The 19,840-nt window shown below is 41.0% G+C and overlaps 1 protein-coding gene across 1 annotated transcript; it reads right to left on the bottom strand.

Annotated features, from left to right (window-relative positions):
- Positions 1-634: 634 nt before the first annotated feature.
- On the bottom strand, positions 635-19,275 carry YWHAB (tyrosine 3-monooxygenase/tryptophan 5-monooxygenase activation protein beta). Its single transcript, XM_026665029.2, has 6 exons — positions 19,128-19,275; positions 11,598-11,899; positions 8,619-8,742; positions 5,418-5,581; positions 3,502-3,597; positions 635-2,893 (listed from the first exon to the last, which is right to left on the bottom strand). The coding sequence occupies exons 2-6, from the start codon at positions 11,889-11,891 to the stop codon at positions 2,837-2,839; spliced, it is 735 nt and encodes a 244-aa protein (XP_026520814.1). The 5' UTR covers positions 11,892-11,899; positions 19,128-19,275; the 3' UTR covers positions 635-2,836.
- Positions 19,276-19,840: the final 565 nt, after the last annotated feature.

Below are 19,840 nucleotides of genomic sequence, written 5' to 3'. Positions count from 1 at the left end.
AACCAAAAGGAACATATCACCATGGCCCACTTTGAAATTGCCTTTGGGAGTCTCAGACCAGTCTGAAAATCTGTTCTACAATCTCTGTACCTGAGTCAGTTATAAAATAAAAAACCTTATTTTTGGAATAAATGTAGCTTTTGAGCAAATGAGTTCATAGTTCATTTCAGAAAGAATCTGAGGACCAATCTAAATTGAAGGTTAAAAAGAATTTAAAAGCATTCCAAAAGGTTTCTTTCTGAATTTACAGGAAATGCAAAACTACAGATGCAAAGAAATCTATGCAAAATAGATTTCTCAATGAACGTATGTGTTTACAGAAACACTGAACTAATTCCTGTAGATTTAATTATCGTCTTATCTAGATTGCTGCAGTATACCGGGTCACTTCTGACCCACTCCCCATCAAATTAGTGTACCATAACCCATTCCTCTATTTGTGAATGTCAGTGTCAGTTCAAAGATGTTACCCATTATTTGTGAGAAACCAATCTATGCTGGAAAGTAAACACTTTGGTGTTAGGTATTGTCAGAACAGCTGTAACTCCAGAGATACACATTTTTTCCTCATGGCCACACAACGATCTGTCTTTGGGCTGTTGCCACATAGATTTTACAAAATGTGAAGACTGGATTTAAGATACTTAAGATACTTTATTGCAAGACATTCAAGAAATATTTTTAGTTGTGTCCAGATTAAAACAAGTACTCAAAGTAAATATTCCATTTTATTAGATCCAATATTTATACCAAAGGGTAATTTGTTCTGAAACGAAGTTTTACAAGATTAACTTTTCTTCTTACTATGCAATTTTCTTTTTAACTCCTTTTAAAAAATGTAGACTATAATGTACCTTAGTTTTATACCATTTATGAAGTACTGGTGATGTTTTCAGGAAAATTGGACAGTATAGTATATGCTATCATGTTATAAAGTACAATTTTATTCCATGTAGAAAACCAAATTTCAGCATTTTGCTCACAAAGAAATAGTAATAAGTTTAAATCATTTTAGACCAATAGAAAAATCAGTTCATAGACATCACCGATACATTAATTACATCAATTGCATATAATCTAATACAATCAGTATTGTTAGGGTCCCAAAATAACATAGCCATTCCGTCATTTTGAATGTAGCCATAATTTTATCAAGTGATTCAGATAACATAAAAAAAGAGAAACTACAAACTGATAATTTTTTTTATTTTTAAATCATTTTACACTTTTCCTGATTGTGTAGGGTGAAACTAGAACTGTTTGAAAGACATACACAAATCTAGTACATCGATAACCAGGTATTTCTTTTTGCTATACTATTCTCACAACCACATGTGTGCTAGTTAATACAACCATCACAGAAGCAAACTTTAGGCAAAATACTGGTCAGTAGAAACAATGCAAAAAGAGCTACCAGATATACAGACAGGCTCGGTTTCACATTCACTACTGCATTTATCAAGCGCCAAGTAAAACTGCACAATTTGTTCAGCTAGTAGAGAGGAATTTTGAAGTCAGTGCATGAATTTTCTTTTCAGCAAACAGTTGAACAGACAGATGGACTCTATAAGCCAAGTGGAATGTCACAAGCAGAGAAACTATATTGAAGAGACCAATAAGAGAAAGAGCCTAATCTTTCACTGCATTATTCATGCAACCTACTACTGAATTCCAATCTTTGCTTGGACAAATTTGTATATAATTCAACATTATGATCTGTATTACTAAGAAAGTTAAGGAAAATGTTATACATGAGCCTGATATTTGTTTTGAACCAGGAGTGGCAAAAACTATAGCAGCAATAGGCCATCTACATCTAAGTGAGACCTGTCCTCCAGTATATTTTACTTTCTACCATTACCAGAAATCAAACCCAATTACAGTGAGTTTCTAATTTAAATTACATCAGGAGAGACACAATTTGTACCAAGAACTCAGATATTTAAAGATATAGGTTTCTTTCCTGGAAGAAATTAATATTTAACTTTTTAAAACTGGAAAAAGATTATTATTTCATGCAACTATTCTACAGCTAATAAAGCCATAAAAGTCAAATCCAAATTTCGTTAATCCACTAGCCTACAAGGTAAATGTATAATACATTACTGACCAAGATGATGTTGCCAGTGGCAAGAGCAGTGGACTACCTGCCCAGAGGCAAGGCCACAATTTTCTGCCACCATTAAGCATTTGCTAGTTAAGATTTTCATTTCCCCTTGGTTTTAAATGAAATTTAAGGGAAAAAAATTAAAACCACATGAGCATTTGGCTAAAAAGCAGTGTGTCCAGCATCATTATTTAAAAACAAAAGAAAAAAAAATAAGAAATGTCAGAAAGAACATGCCTATTCAATTCACAGAAGTGAGCTTCTGAACTGGAATACCACACAGTAGATTGTTCCCCTTCCATGTTGCAGTATCACAATATAATCTCTATAATTTTCTATACAACTTTACAGCAGAATTGTACTTCAGCAACTTTTGATACCAGATTATTATCCTTCCAAGGAATTACATGATTTGTATCTATTCTTTCATCGTCTGAGTTTTGTAAAGTCAACTGCAATCGCAAAACCCATAATCACAGTGTTCAGTTAAAAAAATATAAACACGGTAATCATAACTGCAAGTGTTCATAATAGGAAAGGTTCAGAATGCCGTTGTTCAACTGATTTCCATTTGACATACACAGAACACCAACCAATTTTTTTTTACCCCACAGACAGTTTGCTACGTTGAGGTTGTGAAGTCGATGTACTATTCTTTTTGCTTGCCGCACAAAGGAATATAATGTGTAGGATACAGTGACATTGAACACATAGTGAAGCACGACAGACTTAGTTTTCACCTTCTCCAGCTTCGCCTTCATCTCCCTGGTTTTCCGATGTCCATAGCTGCAAGAATACACAAGAATGTTTATGATAAAACATGCAATTAATTCCACTGGTCTAGAAAGTACCTACCGGGCAGTCTATTTTATATTAGTTTTTATACTGGCTTCAGCATAGCACTGAAGAGAAACAGTTAACAAAGAATTACAGACTAGAGAATATAGGCAGTTAAAGAAATGAGTATATAATGTCTATCAATAGAAAACAAAGATATGTTAGCAGATTGGAAAAGGCATTTATTAAGTTTTCTAATATAGATATGCTTGCTGTATAAAGCTTTTTGTTATCTCTTATAGTTGGGGTCCCCGAGCCCCACTCTGTGGCCCCATTGGGAACCAGGCCACACAAGTGGCGAGCGAGTGTGCAAAGCTGCATCTGCACAAGCGGTATGCGTGAAACCATCCCCTCTAACTCCCCACCCCCTACAGCCACTGCTGGTCTGCAGAGCCAGAAAGGTTGGGACTGCTGCCTTGTAGTATTTCCAAAGATAACGTTTTCCACAGGACTCCAATTACCCATAAATAATAACTAACTGCATATTTAGAAACAATGTTAAAGATATGAAGTTCCATAGAAATTCTGGCATAGTCACTTTTTCCAAAGATACTTACAGTAAGATTGTCTCTAAGTAGCTGCATAATCAGGGTGCTATCTTTGTAAGATTCTTCATTCAGTGTGTCCAGTTCAGCTATTGCTTCATCAAATGCCTAAAACAAATTCAGGTATTATTTGACTTGTTTTTTTCCTGCCATTTCCAACTAAGAAACACGATTCACTTTAAAGTCTAAGTAGAGCTAGCTAAATAGGGACTACTACTTACAAGGTTGAAATTGGGCTCTGGGAAGCAGCTGGATTTATTGATGATACAATGGTTTTTCTGCACCATCTCCCTGACTAGGCTGTTGAACTCCATTGAGGGGTTGGTAATGGTGGATCCAAGATGCTGCTTTGGTGAGACAGAGTTAGGTGCAGCTTCAGAGTTAGTTCAAGTATTGAGGTGGTTCTCCTTTCTCCATGGCCAATTCCAGTCAATGCTGACAGCTGAGGAGAGAGCCAGCTCAAAGGCCTTGATTTCAGGGTGCTTCAGAGCTGAATACTCTTATCTATCCTGCTTAACATCTACATGAAACTGCTCGGTGAGGTTATCCATTGATATGGGCTCAGGTATAGCTTGAGCCAGGATTATCGGTAATGCTGCCTAGGTCTTATCCCAGCAACTAGAGGCTGCATGGGTTGAATGAAGAGGAACAAGTTTAAACTCAGCCCTGACAAGCTGAATGGCTATGTGTGTATGATTTCCTCACACCAGAATTCTGCATTATTTGTAATGACTAGGATAGCATTTCCCCAACAGAACCAGTTTGTGATATGTAAGTCCCTTCTGGACTCACAGCTCCTGCTTGAAGAGCAAGTGGCAGCTGTGGTGAGAAAGGCTTTCACAGATTCCCCTGGTATACCAAACGTACCCTTTCCTGGAGGAATCTCCCCTTCATAGCCATGCATGCATGGGTCACTTTGTGTATGAATTTCAATGCATTCTACTTGGGACTGTCCTAAAAAACCACTTGAAAGATTCAGCTAGTCCATGAAAAGTGGTACAAACTGTTATGGACATACTTTAATATGCCCATAACAGTTATATGAGCCATAACAATATATGAGCCATGGTGGTGCAGTGGTTTAGAGTGCAGTACTGCAGGCTACTTCTGCTGCCTGCCGGCTGCCTGCAATTTGGCAGTTCAAATCTCATCAGGCTCAAGGTTGACTCAGCCTTCCATCATTCTGAGGTGGGTAAAATGAGGACCCAGATTGTTGGGGGCAATAGGCTGACTCTGTAAACTGCTTAGAAAGGGCTGTAAAGCACTGTGAAATGGTAGAAAGCAATGGGCTTGGCTATCAGAAAGAACACTTCTTTCTCATTTATGCCTTTCTGTAAGATCTGACACAATAGGCACACTGTGCGTCCTTGGAATGTAAAAAAAAAAAAAACACCTTCTCTGCTGCAGCACTTTCTCTCTAAAATAGAACTGCCCATTCCCAGTTCAGACAGTCTCAACCTTGTAAGTTTAAACAATCAGAAAACTCCCCCCCCCCCTCCCAAAGGCTCTAGAATAGGTCAGGGCATGCACTTCTGATATGCACTGCCTGTTTTGGTTAAATATGTCTGCTCCTCTATTACAATAGCTAAAAACAAAACAAAAAGTAAAGGTATCTGTTTTCAATCCATATGTTTAGAATTAGTGTTGAGTTGGATATAAACCTAAATTGTAGATTATGTAACTGGATCTAAATTAAAGTCATACCTTGGTTTTTCCCACTGACATTGGAAAGCTGTAGAATTTAAAAGTATGCAGATTTTAAGTTATTGTTGTCTAGAGATTATTTCCAGTATCCTGCTAGCGATTTTGGTTTAATAATGTTTCATCAAATACATTAGAGGATAATAATTCTCAAGTATTATGTTTCCCTTAATGTGCATTTCCTACCCTTCCCCATTCACTAGTTTTCAATAAAATTAAGTCCTTACTGTCTTTGCCAGACTACAGGCTTTCTCAGGTGAGTTTAATATTTCATAGTAGAACACAGAGAAATTAAGTGCCAGACCAAGCCGAATAGGATGTGTTGGCTGCATCTCCTTCTTGCTGATTTCAAATGCTTCCTGATATGCCTGTTGAGAATTTCCTACTGTTGCTATGAAGAAAGATAAGTATATTTTTAATTTCTCTTCATTGAGCAATCAAGTAAGAAACAAATAATGAAAATCTTGAGCAATTAAACTGAATGTTCTTTCACAATTATTTTAGTACAGAAAAGCAAACAAATTTGTTTGTTATATTTTTAGTACATCCAAAAATAAATGTTCCTGGGAAAGAGTCCTTTAAGATTCCCATCCAAGTATTAGCGGGCCCAACTTGCTTAACTGCTAAGCTTAGCTATGTTCAGCCAGGTGTTGTCACCTGCTCTGTTAACAGATGCAAAATACACAGCCAAAGTGAGATTTTATTATAAAATTAGGCCACAAATTAAAGGGAACAGTAGCATTACATTCAAATACAATCCCCACAGGCACACAGACTGAAATTGTAGGCCTGGAGGCCACTACCACAGAAGGATGGTAGGGGTTTCCTTGGGATTGGAGCTTCATCTTTTGGCCCTACCTCTGCAGGTATGCCCTGGGTCTCAGCTGGAATTATTTTGGTGAGTTGCTGCTGACAATAAGTACTCTGCTCCTTTCTTCTTATTTCATCACTACAGGTGATTTATAACCATTTGTTTAGAAACCATTTGAAGTTACAGCACTGAAAAAGTGACTTACAACTGGCCCTCACACATATATGGCTGTTCAAGTAATCAAGTAATTACTGCATTCAAGTAATCAAAATTCAGGTATTTACAAAGGTTGCAGCATTCCTGGGTGATGTGATAACCATTTGCAACCTTCCCAGACAGCCTCTAACAAAGCAAAATCCAGAAGCTTGATTTGCTTAGCAAACACCGTTATTTGCTTAACCATTGTGGCAAAAAATAAATAAATAAAATCAGACATGACTCACTTAACAAATGCTTTACTTAGCAATGGAATTTCTGGTCCCGACTGTGATTATAAGTGGAGAACTACTTGCACTTTCACTGCACAGAGTTGCAGCAGAATTGCTACTTGTGTCACCAATCTTTCTGTAGGCTTTAACGGTGAGAATCATAACATCTGTGCCTATTCTTTGGGCCTGGAGCTGTTCAGAACTGGGCCGCGTTAAGTGGCAAGCGAGCATGTGTGCTCCATTTGGAGCTGTGTGTGCACGCTTGCTCATGTGGAACCATCTCCTCTCTCCCCCCTCCCCCAGTCTGCAAAGCCAGAAAGGTTGGGAAACTCTGAAGAAGTTGTTATTCTTCAAATAGCTGGTAAGGGAATTAAAAATAGATGGGGCTTGTATCAATGCGTTAAAGCACATTACAAAGCACATCACAGGGCTGTAGCCTTCATCAAATAAAGTCTTGCAGCAGTTTCTATTTTATGGAAAAAATGTTTGTTCTAGTAGGCAGCAAAGGAATGGTGATTGTGGGATTAGAGAAACTAGTTTAGGAGACCTGTTAAATTCCATTGGCATTAAATGTTCTAAGGAAGAGATAATGAAGATTTTGGTTTGGAGAGAGCAAGCAAGGCATAACTCGTGACAAGTGACTAAAACGTTTGCTCGATTTTAAAATCTTGAGGACTTGGAAGTCTGAATTAACATGACCTAAACAAATTATTCTTTCCACAATATGATCTGAGAATTTAAAAAATTCCAATTTTGTCATCAAAAGCTTAAAATCTATTTTAAAAAATACTGTAGTAAGATAAAAGTATCGATCAATATGAGAATACCCAAAGATTATATTTGATTTTACACATGCAGAATTGCAAAGAGTTTTTAAAATGGGAAAATAGAAAAATATCTAGAGACTGTATGCTATTTGTATAGACAGGCAATCCTAAACTTACAATGGCAACTGGGACCAGAATTTCTGTCACTAATGTGTTCATAAATTGCAGCCCATTTGCTTAGTGATAGAAATCACTGCAGTACCAGTTGCTGTCATTAACAGAATCTCGCAGTTCTCAGGTGATTGTGCCTTCCCACACTCAAAGTCAATGGTCACAAAGTCATCAAGAAGTCACAACCCCCGGGTCCACAAGCAGGTAGGTGGCTGGTGCCAGGTAGGGGAAGGACCAAGCGGGTGGAGATATAGGGGGGAGGGATCGAGGATGTGCAAGAGGCACTGTGTGGGTCAGGGAGGATGAGCAAGATGCCATGTGTGTCAAGTGCAGATGAGCTGGGGGGAAGGTACATGGTGGGGGAGATTTACTCCAGTGACTTGCAATCTTCCCTGCCGGCTTCTCCTTTGACTTTTTGGGGAAGCTGGCAGGGAAGATTGCAAATAGTGATTGTGGGGTGCTTGGCAACTGATTGTAAAGGCAAACAGGTTGTCATGTATCCAGATTGTGATCACATGACCGCAAGAGGTGTTGGATGGCTGGAGCTTCAAGAACCAGTTATAACTCCCATTCATTCAATGCTGTCATAACTTCAGACAATTACTGAACTATCAAGGACTATAGCTGCCCAACAGATCCTTTCACAATGGTATAAAAAAATGGTGTGGAGAAAGATGAGGGGAATTAACCTAAATTTCTGCCTATCCTCAGCTGGAATATCTGGAACAGCACTGCTGGAATCCAGTCCCAGTTCCAGAATGAAAGGGTTATGCAGTAAAATATCAATAACTAAGTGAAAAGAACATCCTCACACGTTAAACTAACATATGCACAACCCACTTCATTCCGAGATTTGAAGGTATATAAAAAATTAGATTTCTATAAATGCATACAGCAAACACATTCCATTCCATACATCTGTGCCTTTACAGGGTTAAGATGTGGAGAACAAGAACAACAAGTGACTCATGCTTTCTGCTTCCCACGCATTTTTTAACATTTGAACATTTGAATTAGAATGAAGTAGAACATTCACATTTTCTCTTGTGGTCAAATCTCAATTCTCCTTGCACTGGGACCACTGGTTAACTTGGGAGGACATAAACGCAATGAAAGTCACTTCTTCCCTATATTTTGACAATCCTGAGTCAATTTGTAATTAGAAATGTTGGAACAAACCTTTAAAATGTTATCTATACTTCCTGTAAAACATTATAAAAGATACCCTACCATATAAGATATGTCACTTACTTTGCTTGTTGTCACCAGATGCCACCTCTGAAAGGTATCTGTAGTAATCGCCTTTCATTTTCAAATAGAAGACTTTACTTTCTGGTTGTGTGGCATTAACAATAAGGTACTTATCTAAGAGTTCCTGAAAAACAAATTAGCCATACAATTAAGAATGCTATTTCTTCAATTTATAATTATTTACTGAGACGAATTTAGCAAATAATTTTGATGTTTTGTTTAAGAATGACTAACAATGTCCTCAACACAAGCTAGACCTATGCAAAGTAAATATACACACTAAATAAAAAAATATGGACATTCAAGTCCTGCTTATTAATGAATGGACCCATACATATAAAACCTCTCCCTCCAGAAAATAATGAGCAAACACATCTAACAAAGGGGGAAAAAGTAGTGAGCATAATTAATAAACAGGAAATTCAAAGCAACTGTCACTACACTGAGACTAATGGTTCAAATTCAAAGTTAACAAGAGAAAAGAGAGCCATATAAATTGTTTCACTATCTGCTAGTAAAATTTAGAGTAACCTACCATAGTAAGCACAACTAGCAGTTTTTACGGACTTATCAGAAATGGAATATAAGTAAAATGACATTCATGTAAATGTACAGTGAAGTGAAGTTATCCCACATTAGATTAATCTAATCATTTTGCTGACCAGCCCAACTCACTTTCAGGGCCATTAGCTAACGTTCATAAAAGTTCACTCTTTAGAGGGAAAATAAAATATAAACAAGGGCAAAACTGCAGATTAGACTGCTGGCAATCTGGGAAAATATCTGGTCTCCTATCCCTACTACAAAAAGGACATTAGCCAACAGTGGAATATACGAAAGTAATCCTAAATAGTAGAAGACTCTTAAGACCTAGCTAGTGGGAGGAACTATTCTTTGCAGGATTGTTTAACCAAAGGAGAACTCAAAAGAAGTATAAATACTTATAGTAACTTCTGTGTGCAGTGCATACACCAAAAATCAGCAAATAATAATGTACCACAACAATATAAAATCACAATATAAAGAAAGAAGTCTCTAGGATAAAAGCTTATTACATACACTAAAATCAAAATGTGTATATTCAATATTTTAACTGCTTCGTAAGGTCCAAGTAAAAGCAGCACATTAGCTCTTTAAAAATAATTTGACAAACAATGTACAAACAGTGTATAATACTACATAGCCACCTTGCACGTATCTGCTAGAGGAATATTAAAAGTAATAAAGTTGATAGCACTTCATCTAGAATTAGACATGACCCTTTCTGGAACATGACTGAATTCCATAGATAAATAGCATAACACAGCAGGCTTAATGGCACAAAAACTCTGTAACCAAGGACTATTTGTTTCAAGGACATACAGAGGTTGTCAATGAGTCTGAATTCAAAGGTTCTGGTCTGGTAGCCTTTAACAGCAACAGGACATCCATTGTGGGTCATACTTTTTCTAACAGTGACTCAATCTATAGCAAATGATGACAGCTAATTTCAATTAAAACAAGGAATAACCTTTGATACTATGCTGTAATCCAGCAATAAAACTGGAGGACACTCTTGAGGACGCGCCTGTGAGTTTTGAAAATCAGCATGTGAAGGTAATGCTATCATTCAACAAGAAATGGCTCTCAAACTTTAGAATTGGAATATACACTCCCTGGTTTTTAAGCTAGAGCATTCTTTTGGGGGCATAACCCTGTCAGAATTTTACAAAGCTAGACCATTAATATCTTAGCTAATATCCACTTTTAGTAATATGACTTAGATATGAGAGAATGAACTAGAGCCATGTTTCTTAATGTGTGGTCTGACTCTCCCAAGGCCTTCTCAGAGGTCCACAAATTCAAAATTTGCCAGACTAGGGAGTGACATGATAGCAGTGCCTAATATCTAGGGGGATGCTACAAAGAAGGGGGGGGTCAATCTATTCTCCAAAGCACCTGAAGATAGGACAAGACACTATAGATCAAGGAGAAGCAACCTAGAACTAAGGAGAAATTTCTTGAGTTAGAACAATTAATCAGTGGAACAACTTGCCTCCAAAAGTTGTGGGTGTTCTAACACTGGTGGTGTTTAAGAAGAGATTGGACAACCATTTGAAATGGTATAGTTTTTTCTGTTTGAGCAGGGGGTTGGACTACTAGAAGACCTCCAAGGTCCCTTCCAACTCTGTTATTCTGTTATGTTTGCAAAAAAAAATAAAATTAAAATACCACTCATTTTTTGTTTATTTTCATGAAAAATATTTTTATGGCATGAATTAGAGGCACTTGAGGGATTCAAAGACTGGCTGTCCACAGAGAAGACAGACAACCAAGTTGAAAAGTTCAGGGAAAAGGAGACTTCTAATAGGATGGAAGTATCATTTGATCAAGTTAGAGGTCTGTGAGAATCCTCAGCTCTATTCCCTTGATCCCTAGGTTCTTGTGAAATTTCTTAATTGGGTAAAGTCAAATTTCTAGTTGTATCTAAAATAAGATGCTCTTTTTCATTTGCCACATTACTAACTAATGAAAGAGAGGATATAGAGCCCACAAAAATTCTTATATAAGGACAGAAAGTAATATCATAGCAGCAGTTTTCTCCAGCAATTTGCTTTTTCTCCATTGCAAGATGTTATGAGTGGGTAATTGACCATGAAGAGGGCATTAAGTAGATGAAACAAATGAAACTACCTGAGGGAAAAACAGGTCATTTAAAGCCATTCTGAATGGTTATCTGCCAAATATCAAGTGGAAATCTCCAAAGATTTTATTAACTGCATATAACTATCTGTTTTTAATGTGCATAAGTTACACATTACACTAAGCCTTAAATGATTTCTTTCAGTAAACCAATTACAAACTTTTCTTTATATGTTGGACTGTACTAAATCAAGTAAGGAATAAAAGTTATACTGCTGACCCAGCACTACAAGTATTTTTTTTAGAAATAATATACTTTAAAAAGTGCTGGAATACAGACTGCTACTAGACTCTTACCAGAACATCATTGCATATGTCCTGCAACTCAGCCTCAATCTTCTCACGATATTCTCTTCCCATCTGCTGTTTTTTCTCGTTCCGTTCTGTCTTCTGTTCAATGCTGGAAATGACACGCCAAGAAGAACGACGAGCACCAACCACATTTTTGTAGGCAACAGATAGTAGGTTCCTTTCTTCGTTGGACAGCTCATGACCCTGCTCAGTGACAGCCTTCATGGCAGCAGCCATATCATCATAGCGTTCTGCCTGCTCAGCCAACTTGGCCTTCTGTACAAGCTCACTTTTATCCATCGTTGTTCCTAAAGAGTAGGAAAAATCTAAGTACTGTAGTATATAATGTGTATTTCATATTCACATCCCTAAATTTATAGAAAAATATTTTAATAGTAAAACCAATATATTTTTATGTCTGAGCCAAAAAATGAGAATGGTTTGCTCTTCAATAGTGTGAAAATTACACTGAGAGGGGAGATTCCCAGACAAGAAATAAAATTACAACGAACACCTACAACCAAGCCTGAAAAATGAGAAAAGTGTCTATTAAATCATAGGAAACAAAAAGGATGAAAAAGGACTGGATTTGAAACTGTCATCTCACATTGACAGACAACTGCTTAAAATAATTTAATCTTAGTGTGCAATAAAAATCCATAGACAAAAGGGAACCAGACAAGTAAGGATTTTTTTTTAAAAAAAGTGTAGTAGACCATCAATTTATCTAATCATTACTTTTACACCCCATATGTTTTATTATAACCACATTTCCAAGAATTTGATTTCACCACTTTCAATTATTTGCTAGGATAATCAGATCAAGCACTATAGTTAAAAGAAGAGATTAGTGCCAGCTTGCTGTGAATTGGAATCTAACCAGGTTAAAAAAAACCAGAGAGAAGTTAAGGGGAAAACATACCTAATTAATAGCAGATACCCTACAACAGGGGTCCCCAACCGCCGGTCCGCGGACCGGTACCGGGCCGCGGAACAAGCCTTACCGGGCCGCTGGGCGCCGCCATCTTTTTTTTGGTAAAAAAGCGCTTCTGGTGAGCTTTTCCGGGTAGAAAGCTCACCGGAAGCGCTGTTTCGTCATAAAAAGATGGCGGCGCCAGCTCGGTGAGCTTTTCCGGTAGAAAGCCATTTCTACCCGAAAAAGCTCACCAGAGCGCTGGCGCCGCTATCTTTTATGATAAACAGCGCCCGGTGACGCCACCGGAGCGCCTTTTCGTCATAAAAAGATGGCGGCGCCCAGTTGACGCCGGTACCGGGCCGCGGCGCCCAGCTGATGTCGGAACCGGGCCGCGGCGTCGAAAAGGTTGGGGATCCCTGCCCTACAATGACAGAGTGACATGCCTTCTTTCTGTGATTGAGTAACCTTATGGATTCAACTTTATATTCAAGCAATGGAAATACAGAACAGGGAGAAAAGCTGGCTGGATTTGTGTCCAATGTATTAAAAGAAAATCAGAACCAGACTGAAATGCAGACAGCCTTATATTATTCACATCCACTATGACCTATTCTTCTTTGTCCCAATTTCGTATTTGATGCTATAGGAACAGGAATTGGAATTCCTTACTAAAAGGTATATACACAAACTATCAAAGCATTGCGTTCTAAATTTGAAGAAGGTATTAAGGGTTTTGTTTTTCTGTTCTACAATTAGTGCAACACTATGGGAGTCACTATGCTATACAAATAAGATGAATAAAATAAACAAACCTCCAACTTGTAACTCTCTCGTTCTTAAGCATTTCCTAAATCTCTGCAAATATTTAAAAGATTCTATGAATCTCTTATAACCGCAAGTAAAAGAGACACAAAGATGGATATTGTTCTTAATACAATACCTTTTAGCAGCAGGAAGATAACTTTTCAAAATTTTGTTTTGACAAGTAGCAGGAGCTCAGCAATCTTTGACACAGAGTTCAATCTGAATCATGGACAATATTATTTTAGCTTCAAATCAATCGCAACGTTTTAAACTCTATTAACCCCAGATATTGAATTGTCTCATTCTGTAAGCCAAATTGTACCTGAAGAATAATTCATTGTCTCTTCTCAGCTTCCTGAAGTCACTCTGCAGTTAGAGGATTCTCCAGAGCAGACTTAGATTTCATATAGCAAATCTACTCAGCTAAATAATGCATGTAGTCTTTCATCATTAAATATTGCTCACTTGAACAAATCTCCTCTGAAATAATCCATAAATGCACATAACTTCTAATCCAACTTTTTGTTGCTCAATTTGTCATATAACCTGAATGTCAAAGAATGGAAGAAACTACACTTCAGAAACTAGGCAAATTAAAAGAACATCTTAATATCAACTTCATCTGCATCTATATATGCAGCTGATAAATAAAGTGGCACTCAGAAATTTAATTAGGGAAGGCAAACAGGAAATGCTGTAACAGTCACAGATATGTCTTCAAAATTTAGGGATATCTCATGATAGAAGGAATGTATTTGCTATCACTTTTAGAGAAAAAAAATGCAGCTAATAGATATTCCAACTGTCCTTTCTGCTCAATTGGGAGTGCAAAATCAAAATACTATGTTTCTGGAAATAGGAATTATGAAGGTTAAAGTTTGCTAGACACTAGAAATAGTTAAGGCAATTAAGGCTTATCATCTCCCTTACATTAAAGAAAATAAAGATGAATTGATTGTTCACAAGCATGGCTCTTTATGTCTAATGGACATTCTCAGTCATCCATGTCATGATTGTTCCAAAGGTGCTTTTTCAAAAGGCAATTGGACTTTGTTTTTCTTTGAAGACATTTTGTTTCTCATCCAAGAAACTGAACAAGCTTTTTGGATGAGAAGCGAAACATCTAGAACGGTGGTTCCCAAAGTGGGCGGTACTGCCCCCTGGGGGACGGTGGGATGCCTTAGGGGGGCGCTAAGAGGCAAGGGGGCCAGCAGGGGGGTGCTAAGAGGTGGCAGGAGGTGCTGGAGGTGGGTGCAGGGAGCAATTCAAGGGTGGGATTCTACCAGTTCTCTCTCTCTCTTTCCCTCTCTGGCTTACCACATTGACTGTTGCACCAGAGTGGTGCAAGGGGTTCAATGGGGGGAGCAGCCCTTCCAAGCCGGCCAGCTGGTGCAGGCAGCCGGCCACCTTGTTGCGCAGGTCTTGCGCCACATGATGCCCAAAGAGCTGCCAGTAGTAGGCCAGGCGCTTGGCTTTCAGCTGGTCCTCGTCCAGGAAGCAGCAGAAGTCGCACAGCTCATGGTTCTCTGCCTGCAGCTGCCCATTGACGGCTTTCAGCATGCGGATCTTGCGCAGGTGCTCCTACAGCTGCCGGTTCACAGCCTGGATCAGCCGGCCGCGTTGCACCAGCGCTGCCAGCTTATTGGCCTCCTCCCGGCACAAGCAGCGCACCAGCTCCTCCTTGCTGCAGCCGGTCAGGTCCACCTCGCTGGCCAGGGCATCAGATGGTGGAGGAGGCGGCAGAAGAGCCAATGGGCTGGAAGAATAGCCAACCAGGGCCGGCGGCAGTGGCGGCACCGGGAACATTGCTCGCTCAGCTCCAGTCAGTGCAAAAAGGCAGCAGGGGAAGCAACCGGTTAGTCCGCCCATGCAGCAGCATCTTTGCAACGCTGGATGCCAGGGGAGCGAGCCGCAGTTTTGCAGCGGGACTTCCTTCTTCCTCCACCACCACGATTAATTGGACGGGTGCATGGTGGGGCCGGGTGCACTGCGCCTCTGCCAGCTGGGAGCAGGTGCAGCAAAAGGAGAAGGGCGCCTGCACACGGAGGGCGGGAGTGAAGGGGGGAGGCGGGGGAAGGATGCCCTGTCGATGCAAAATGAGTGGGTGGGTGGGTGACCGGGAGCGCGCGTGCACAAGAACAGATAGATGGTGGGGGGGCGGCGGGGAAGCAGAGTTTTTTCCCTAAGGTGGGAAAGTTGGGGACAGGGTGGATGGGTGGGTGGGAAATGGAACAGGTTTGCACCCTTTCCCCAATTGCAATATGGATTAAGGAGTCTCCTGCACCCACCCACCCACTCTGGGGTCTGGGACACCCCCCCCACCCCTGGCAGCCTTCTGTAGCTTGGCAAGGGGCACGGGTGCATGGAGGCGGAATTGGGGTTAGGGGGCATGGGTGGGGGAGAAACAGCTTGCACCCTTTCCCTGACACTCCACTCGGACTTGCTTGGGCAGGTCCCTCCAGTGCAGCGGGATCAATGGGGTGGACCTGTGGGGCTGGCACCTAGAACGCGGCAGTGGTGGCACGTTTGAAAAGTAGAGCAAAGCCATAGGTCGGTAATTTTTGCTGCAAAGAATCACAAAAATTTGAAAAAGCACCTTTGGGACATGGCTCTTTATATCTTCTTATTCTGGGATAATTATTTTGCTTCTGATTTATATAATGCATGAAATCAACTATGGAAAAAAAATAAACCATTCTATTATCAAAGGACAATTGCATATTTTCCAAATGGCAAATGTGACATATTACTTAATTTATTTTTATTTTTATTGTTTAATGATTAAATTTGTGCCACTCTTCCTCGGTCAAAAAGTATGAATAGGTGGCACCTACAATCCCTGGCAAAAGGATATGAATGACCAGGTACAGTGTTGTTTGATCAAAAGGAATGATCTTAGTTGAGATTTTTTTAAAATGCTTAATTTCATGTCTTACAGAACTTCCAGCACTTATTAAACTTTATGCCCAATATAACAGAATTTGTTATAAATTCATTTTAAGAGTCTGGAGACAATAACATTCCTTCAAAAGAGGTGGGATTTTTTTCATTAAGAAGCTACATGGGGCTAAAGGAACAGTCTATAAATGGGAAAGTGTTTGGAAAGAACTCTGAACAATGACTCAAAACTTTGGTACTGCAACTGATTATAGGAGCTTTTGAATACAAGTTACAGTTTCAACTGTAAAAATATTATTTTATTGGCTGGGTTCACACAATTTATTAAACCATTATATAATCTGCTCGGTTTTGGATTATCATATTACTGTATATTAAACAAATTGTTAAAAACTAAATTGGAAAGGACATTAAGAGCATTATACCCAAGAACCAGATCAATACAAAAATCCAAATTAAGCATTCCAGACAATGCTCTCTAAACTTTATCTGAAAACATCCAATGGATCCCACTACCTATCTGCCTAAATGGTTCCACAATTCTTCTAAAATGTTATGCTGCCAAATCTTTTAGATTTATGGCAGATTACAATTGCATAGAAATACAGTACAGTGGAGCCTTGGGTTATGACTGTAATCTGTTCCCGATTCCAGTCGTGGCCCAATTTGGTCATGTCCAAAAGCACGACTGACTGCGCATCCGCAAAGTAAAAGAATGGCGCCGAAGGGGAAATCAATGTGAAAGGGAATCTTTCTGTGCCGATTTTGTTTACCACCCAATTTTTGAATTATGACCAGATTAAAAAATTGGGTGGATTTTTCGTTCACCACCCTATTTGGTTGCAAACAGGAGCCTTCACGATGAGGTTCCACTGTATAGCAAAATGGGGGGGTTTACAAATTTTAAGTTGTTTTAATGATGGGTAATTAGATCCGTTTATTTTTAGATATTAAAGAAACAGACACTAGTTTTCTTAAGAACCAAATTCAACCCAAATTAAATAGCGACAAGTATCTCTCCAACTGTCAGATATTACCATTAGATCACAGGTGCTAGAAATCAGTTATGAATTTTTAGGAAATTCATCTGCAACAAACAAGAAGCAAGTGAAAAGGGTGAAGAGAAAGAAAAGCTTTAAAAACGAATGACAAATGTAATTCCATTTATAATTCAGGTACACAGACATGCTGATGCAAGACCAACAGCAGCACTGACAGATACTGCAGATTATGTGATGCTCTCCCAACAGGCTGTATCAGCTGGTGGGGACATTTCAGGAAATGCAACAGTAGTATATCCTTAGGGCCTATGTATTTCAGCAGTGTGGCAATACGTCACTTGCTCTTTAGCAAGTTTTCATACATGTTATGTGCCTTTTAATGACCATAGGCAAGTGAATAATTAGCTATAGTTGACAACTCATCTTACAAAATGGATAGTAATCTACAATATTTTGTTAGCTTACAGTGCCAGCATCAAAACAAACATGTCTTTCTATATATAGTATATTATGCTAATTGACAACTGCATGAACAAGTTATTACTTTCTCTTGGCAACTGTATGGCAGCAGTTTCTTCCAGGATGCTTTCTGATCTTTACGTCTACTCTACAGCTCTAGGATTCTTTGGTAGTCTTCCATCCAGTACTAACCAGGCCTGATTGGTTTATGAACAAAGAGAAAGCCAGTTAAGTGTTAGCATCTCCCAAGAAGCTCTAGGATGATATAGGCTTTCATTTCCGACTACACAGAGTAAAGTGGAAGCTTCCCATGGGAAAAACTCAATTGTGATGGTTTCCAAAGAACCACAATTCTAGAGGCAAGTGCAACCTTTAAAACGGAGGTTTCACGCATAGCTGACTGGAGAATTCTGGGAGCTGAAGTCCACAAGTCTTAAAGTTGCCAAGTTTGGGGACCCACGCTTTAAAACAATGACTCCTCAGGTCTCCTCGCTAAGATCTCTCATTCTCACAGATCCAATTGCCTTATCATTCCAACCCAGCTGAGAAAAGGCCTCCGACCACGGATCCACATGCTCCCTTCCTTTTCTCCTAATGGGAATCCTGGATCCATAACCCAAGCTTTCAGAATTCCCAACGCAGGCAACAAATCACCTCTCCTGCGGTGCCATACTCCAAGACGCAAACTGATTTCTTTGAAAGACAGCGGATCTGAAATACAGATCGGTTCAGGAATACAGGGGCGATACGAACAATTCGTGGCCCCGGGTCTACCTCGGAGTCTAACTGAGCCATTTAAGCCACCGGGTTTTAAGGAACCGGGATCCTATCGCTCCGGAGAGGACGGACACAGAGCGAATAGGGCAGACAGAAAGGTTGCATTGAAAGGAGAGGCCCGCCTTCCACTCTCTCTGCAACCGCAGCGTGGCCTCCCCCAGAAGCTCCGCCAAGAACGAAGAGCCCCGTCTCCGCTTCGTTACGCACAGGTGAGCACGCCTATGCCCGAATAGCCGCCGCCGCAGCAGCAGCAGGTGACTCAGCCAGGGCGTGGCGCTTCCCAGCTAGGTGACCCCTCCCCGAGAAGCCTCGCTCCAGCAGTGGAACAGGAGCAAAAGCAGCGCGCCAAGAGCAGGCGATTCCCTCCTCCTCCCCACCCCCCCCCCCGCTCCATAAGGCGGTAGCCGGGCAGTCTCTGGGGTGGGGAGCGCGGCGGAAGACCGACCCCGCGGACCTCAGTGGGCCCGTCGCTTCTGCGTCTCGGGAACAGCGCATCCTAGAGCCCCCCCCCTCCCCCGGCGGGGTCAAGTAGCCGGAACCGAGCAGGCCTCGGTTCCGCTCACCGCCCCCTCCTTTCGGCTATAGGGGAGGGGGGCGAAGGGCAGAGAGCTCGGCGGCGCCGCTCAGCGGTGAGGGCGCGAGCGGGGGTAAGGAGACTTTTGGGGGGCGATGAGCGCTCACCTGACGGGGTGCGACCGCGTCAAAACGAGAGGGACGTTCGGGCCTCGGAGAGCGGGCGAAGCGAGCGTGTCGGCGCGCGAGCCACCCGCTTCCCTCTTTACCACACTTAACACACCCTGCGGCTCCTGCGGCTACTTCCGCCGCGGGGGTCACGCCTTTTCCGGCGCGGACACTCCCTCTCCTTCCTCCCCGCCCCTTTGGCTTGTCCGCTAAGCCCATTGGGCGAACCGGACCGCGGAAAGGAGTGGGCCGGCGGCAGGAGAGGCGAGATGGCTCCGTAGTTAGGGCAACCAACGGGCATGTGCACGTGCAGGTCTGCGCTGGGGTGGGGGGAAGAGTTCGGGGGGGGGAGGCAGAGGAGATGGGCTTTTCCAACGAAGGGCTTCCTCCCGCTGGACAGCCAGGACGTGGGCCGCCGCAGGACTCTCATTCGTTTGGCACCGCCCTTACTTTGGTTCGGGCCAAACCCCTCCTTGCCGACCAGGTCTAGGATTTTCTGAAAGGCACTAAAGGAGAACCAAAGGGGCGGCGGGAGGGGGGGAGATGTGCGCTCCCCCTCTTCTCCTTTCCTGATGGTAGCTTCTTCTTCCCGAGCGGGTTTGCGGCTGCACCTCGCAGTCGATTCCAAACGGAACTGAAAGGTGGGGCTTGCGGAGATCCGGGGAGCGAGAATGGAAGACCGCCGGAACGGCCGCTAGAGGGCAGCAAAGGGA

Source organism: Notechis scutatus, chromosome 3 (genome assembly GCF_049901735.1).
Source record: "Notechis scutatus isolate UNSWTSFEM ecotype Mainland chromosome 3, rNotScu1.2, whole genome shotgun sequence".
Taxonomy (NCBI): domain Eukaryota; kingdom Metazoa; phylum Chordata; class Lepidosauria; order Squamata; family Elapidae; genus Notechis; species Notechis scutatus.
This window is presented reverse-complemented; position numbering and strand designations above follow the sequence as displayed.

Bases quoted from the DNA above. Each gene is read 5' to 3' on its own strand.
- YWHAB (XM_026665029.2), bottom strand. From the start codon at position 11,891: ATGGATAAAAGTGAGCTTGTACAGAAGGCCAAGTTGGCTGAGCAGGCA. The intron at 8,743-11,597 runs GTAAGAGTCTAG...TTTGTTTTTCAG, and splicing joins ACATATGCAATGATGTTCTG to GAACTCTTAGATAAGTACCT. The intron at 3,598-5,417 runs GTAAGGACTTAA...AATTTGTTTTAG, and splicing joins CCTGTAGTCTGGCAAAGACA to GCATTTGATGAAGCAATAGC.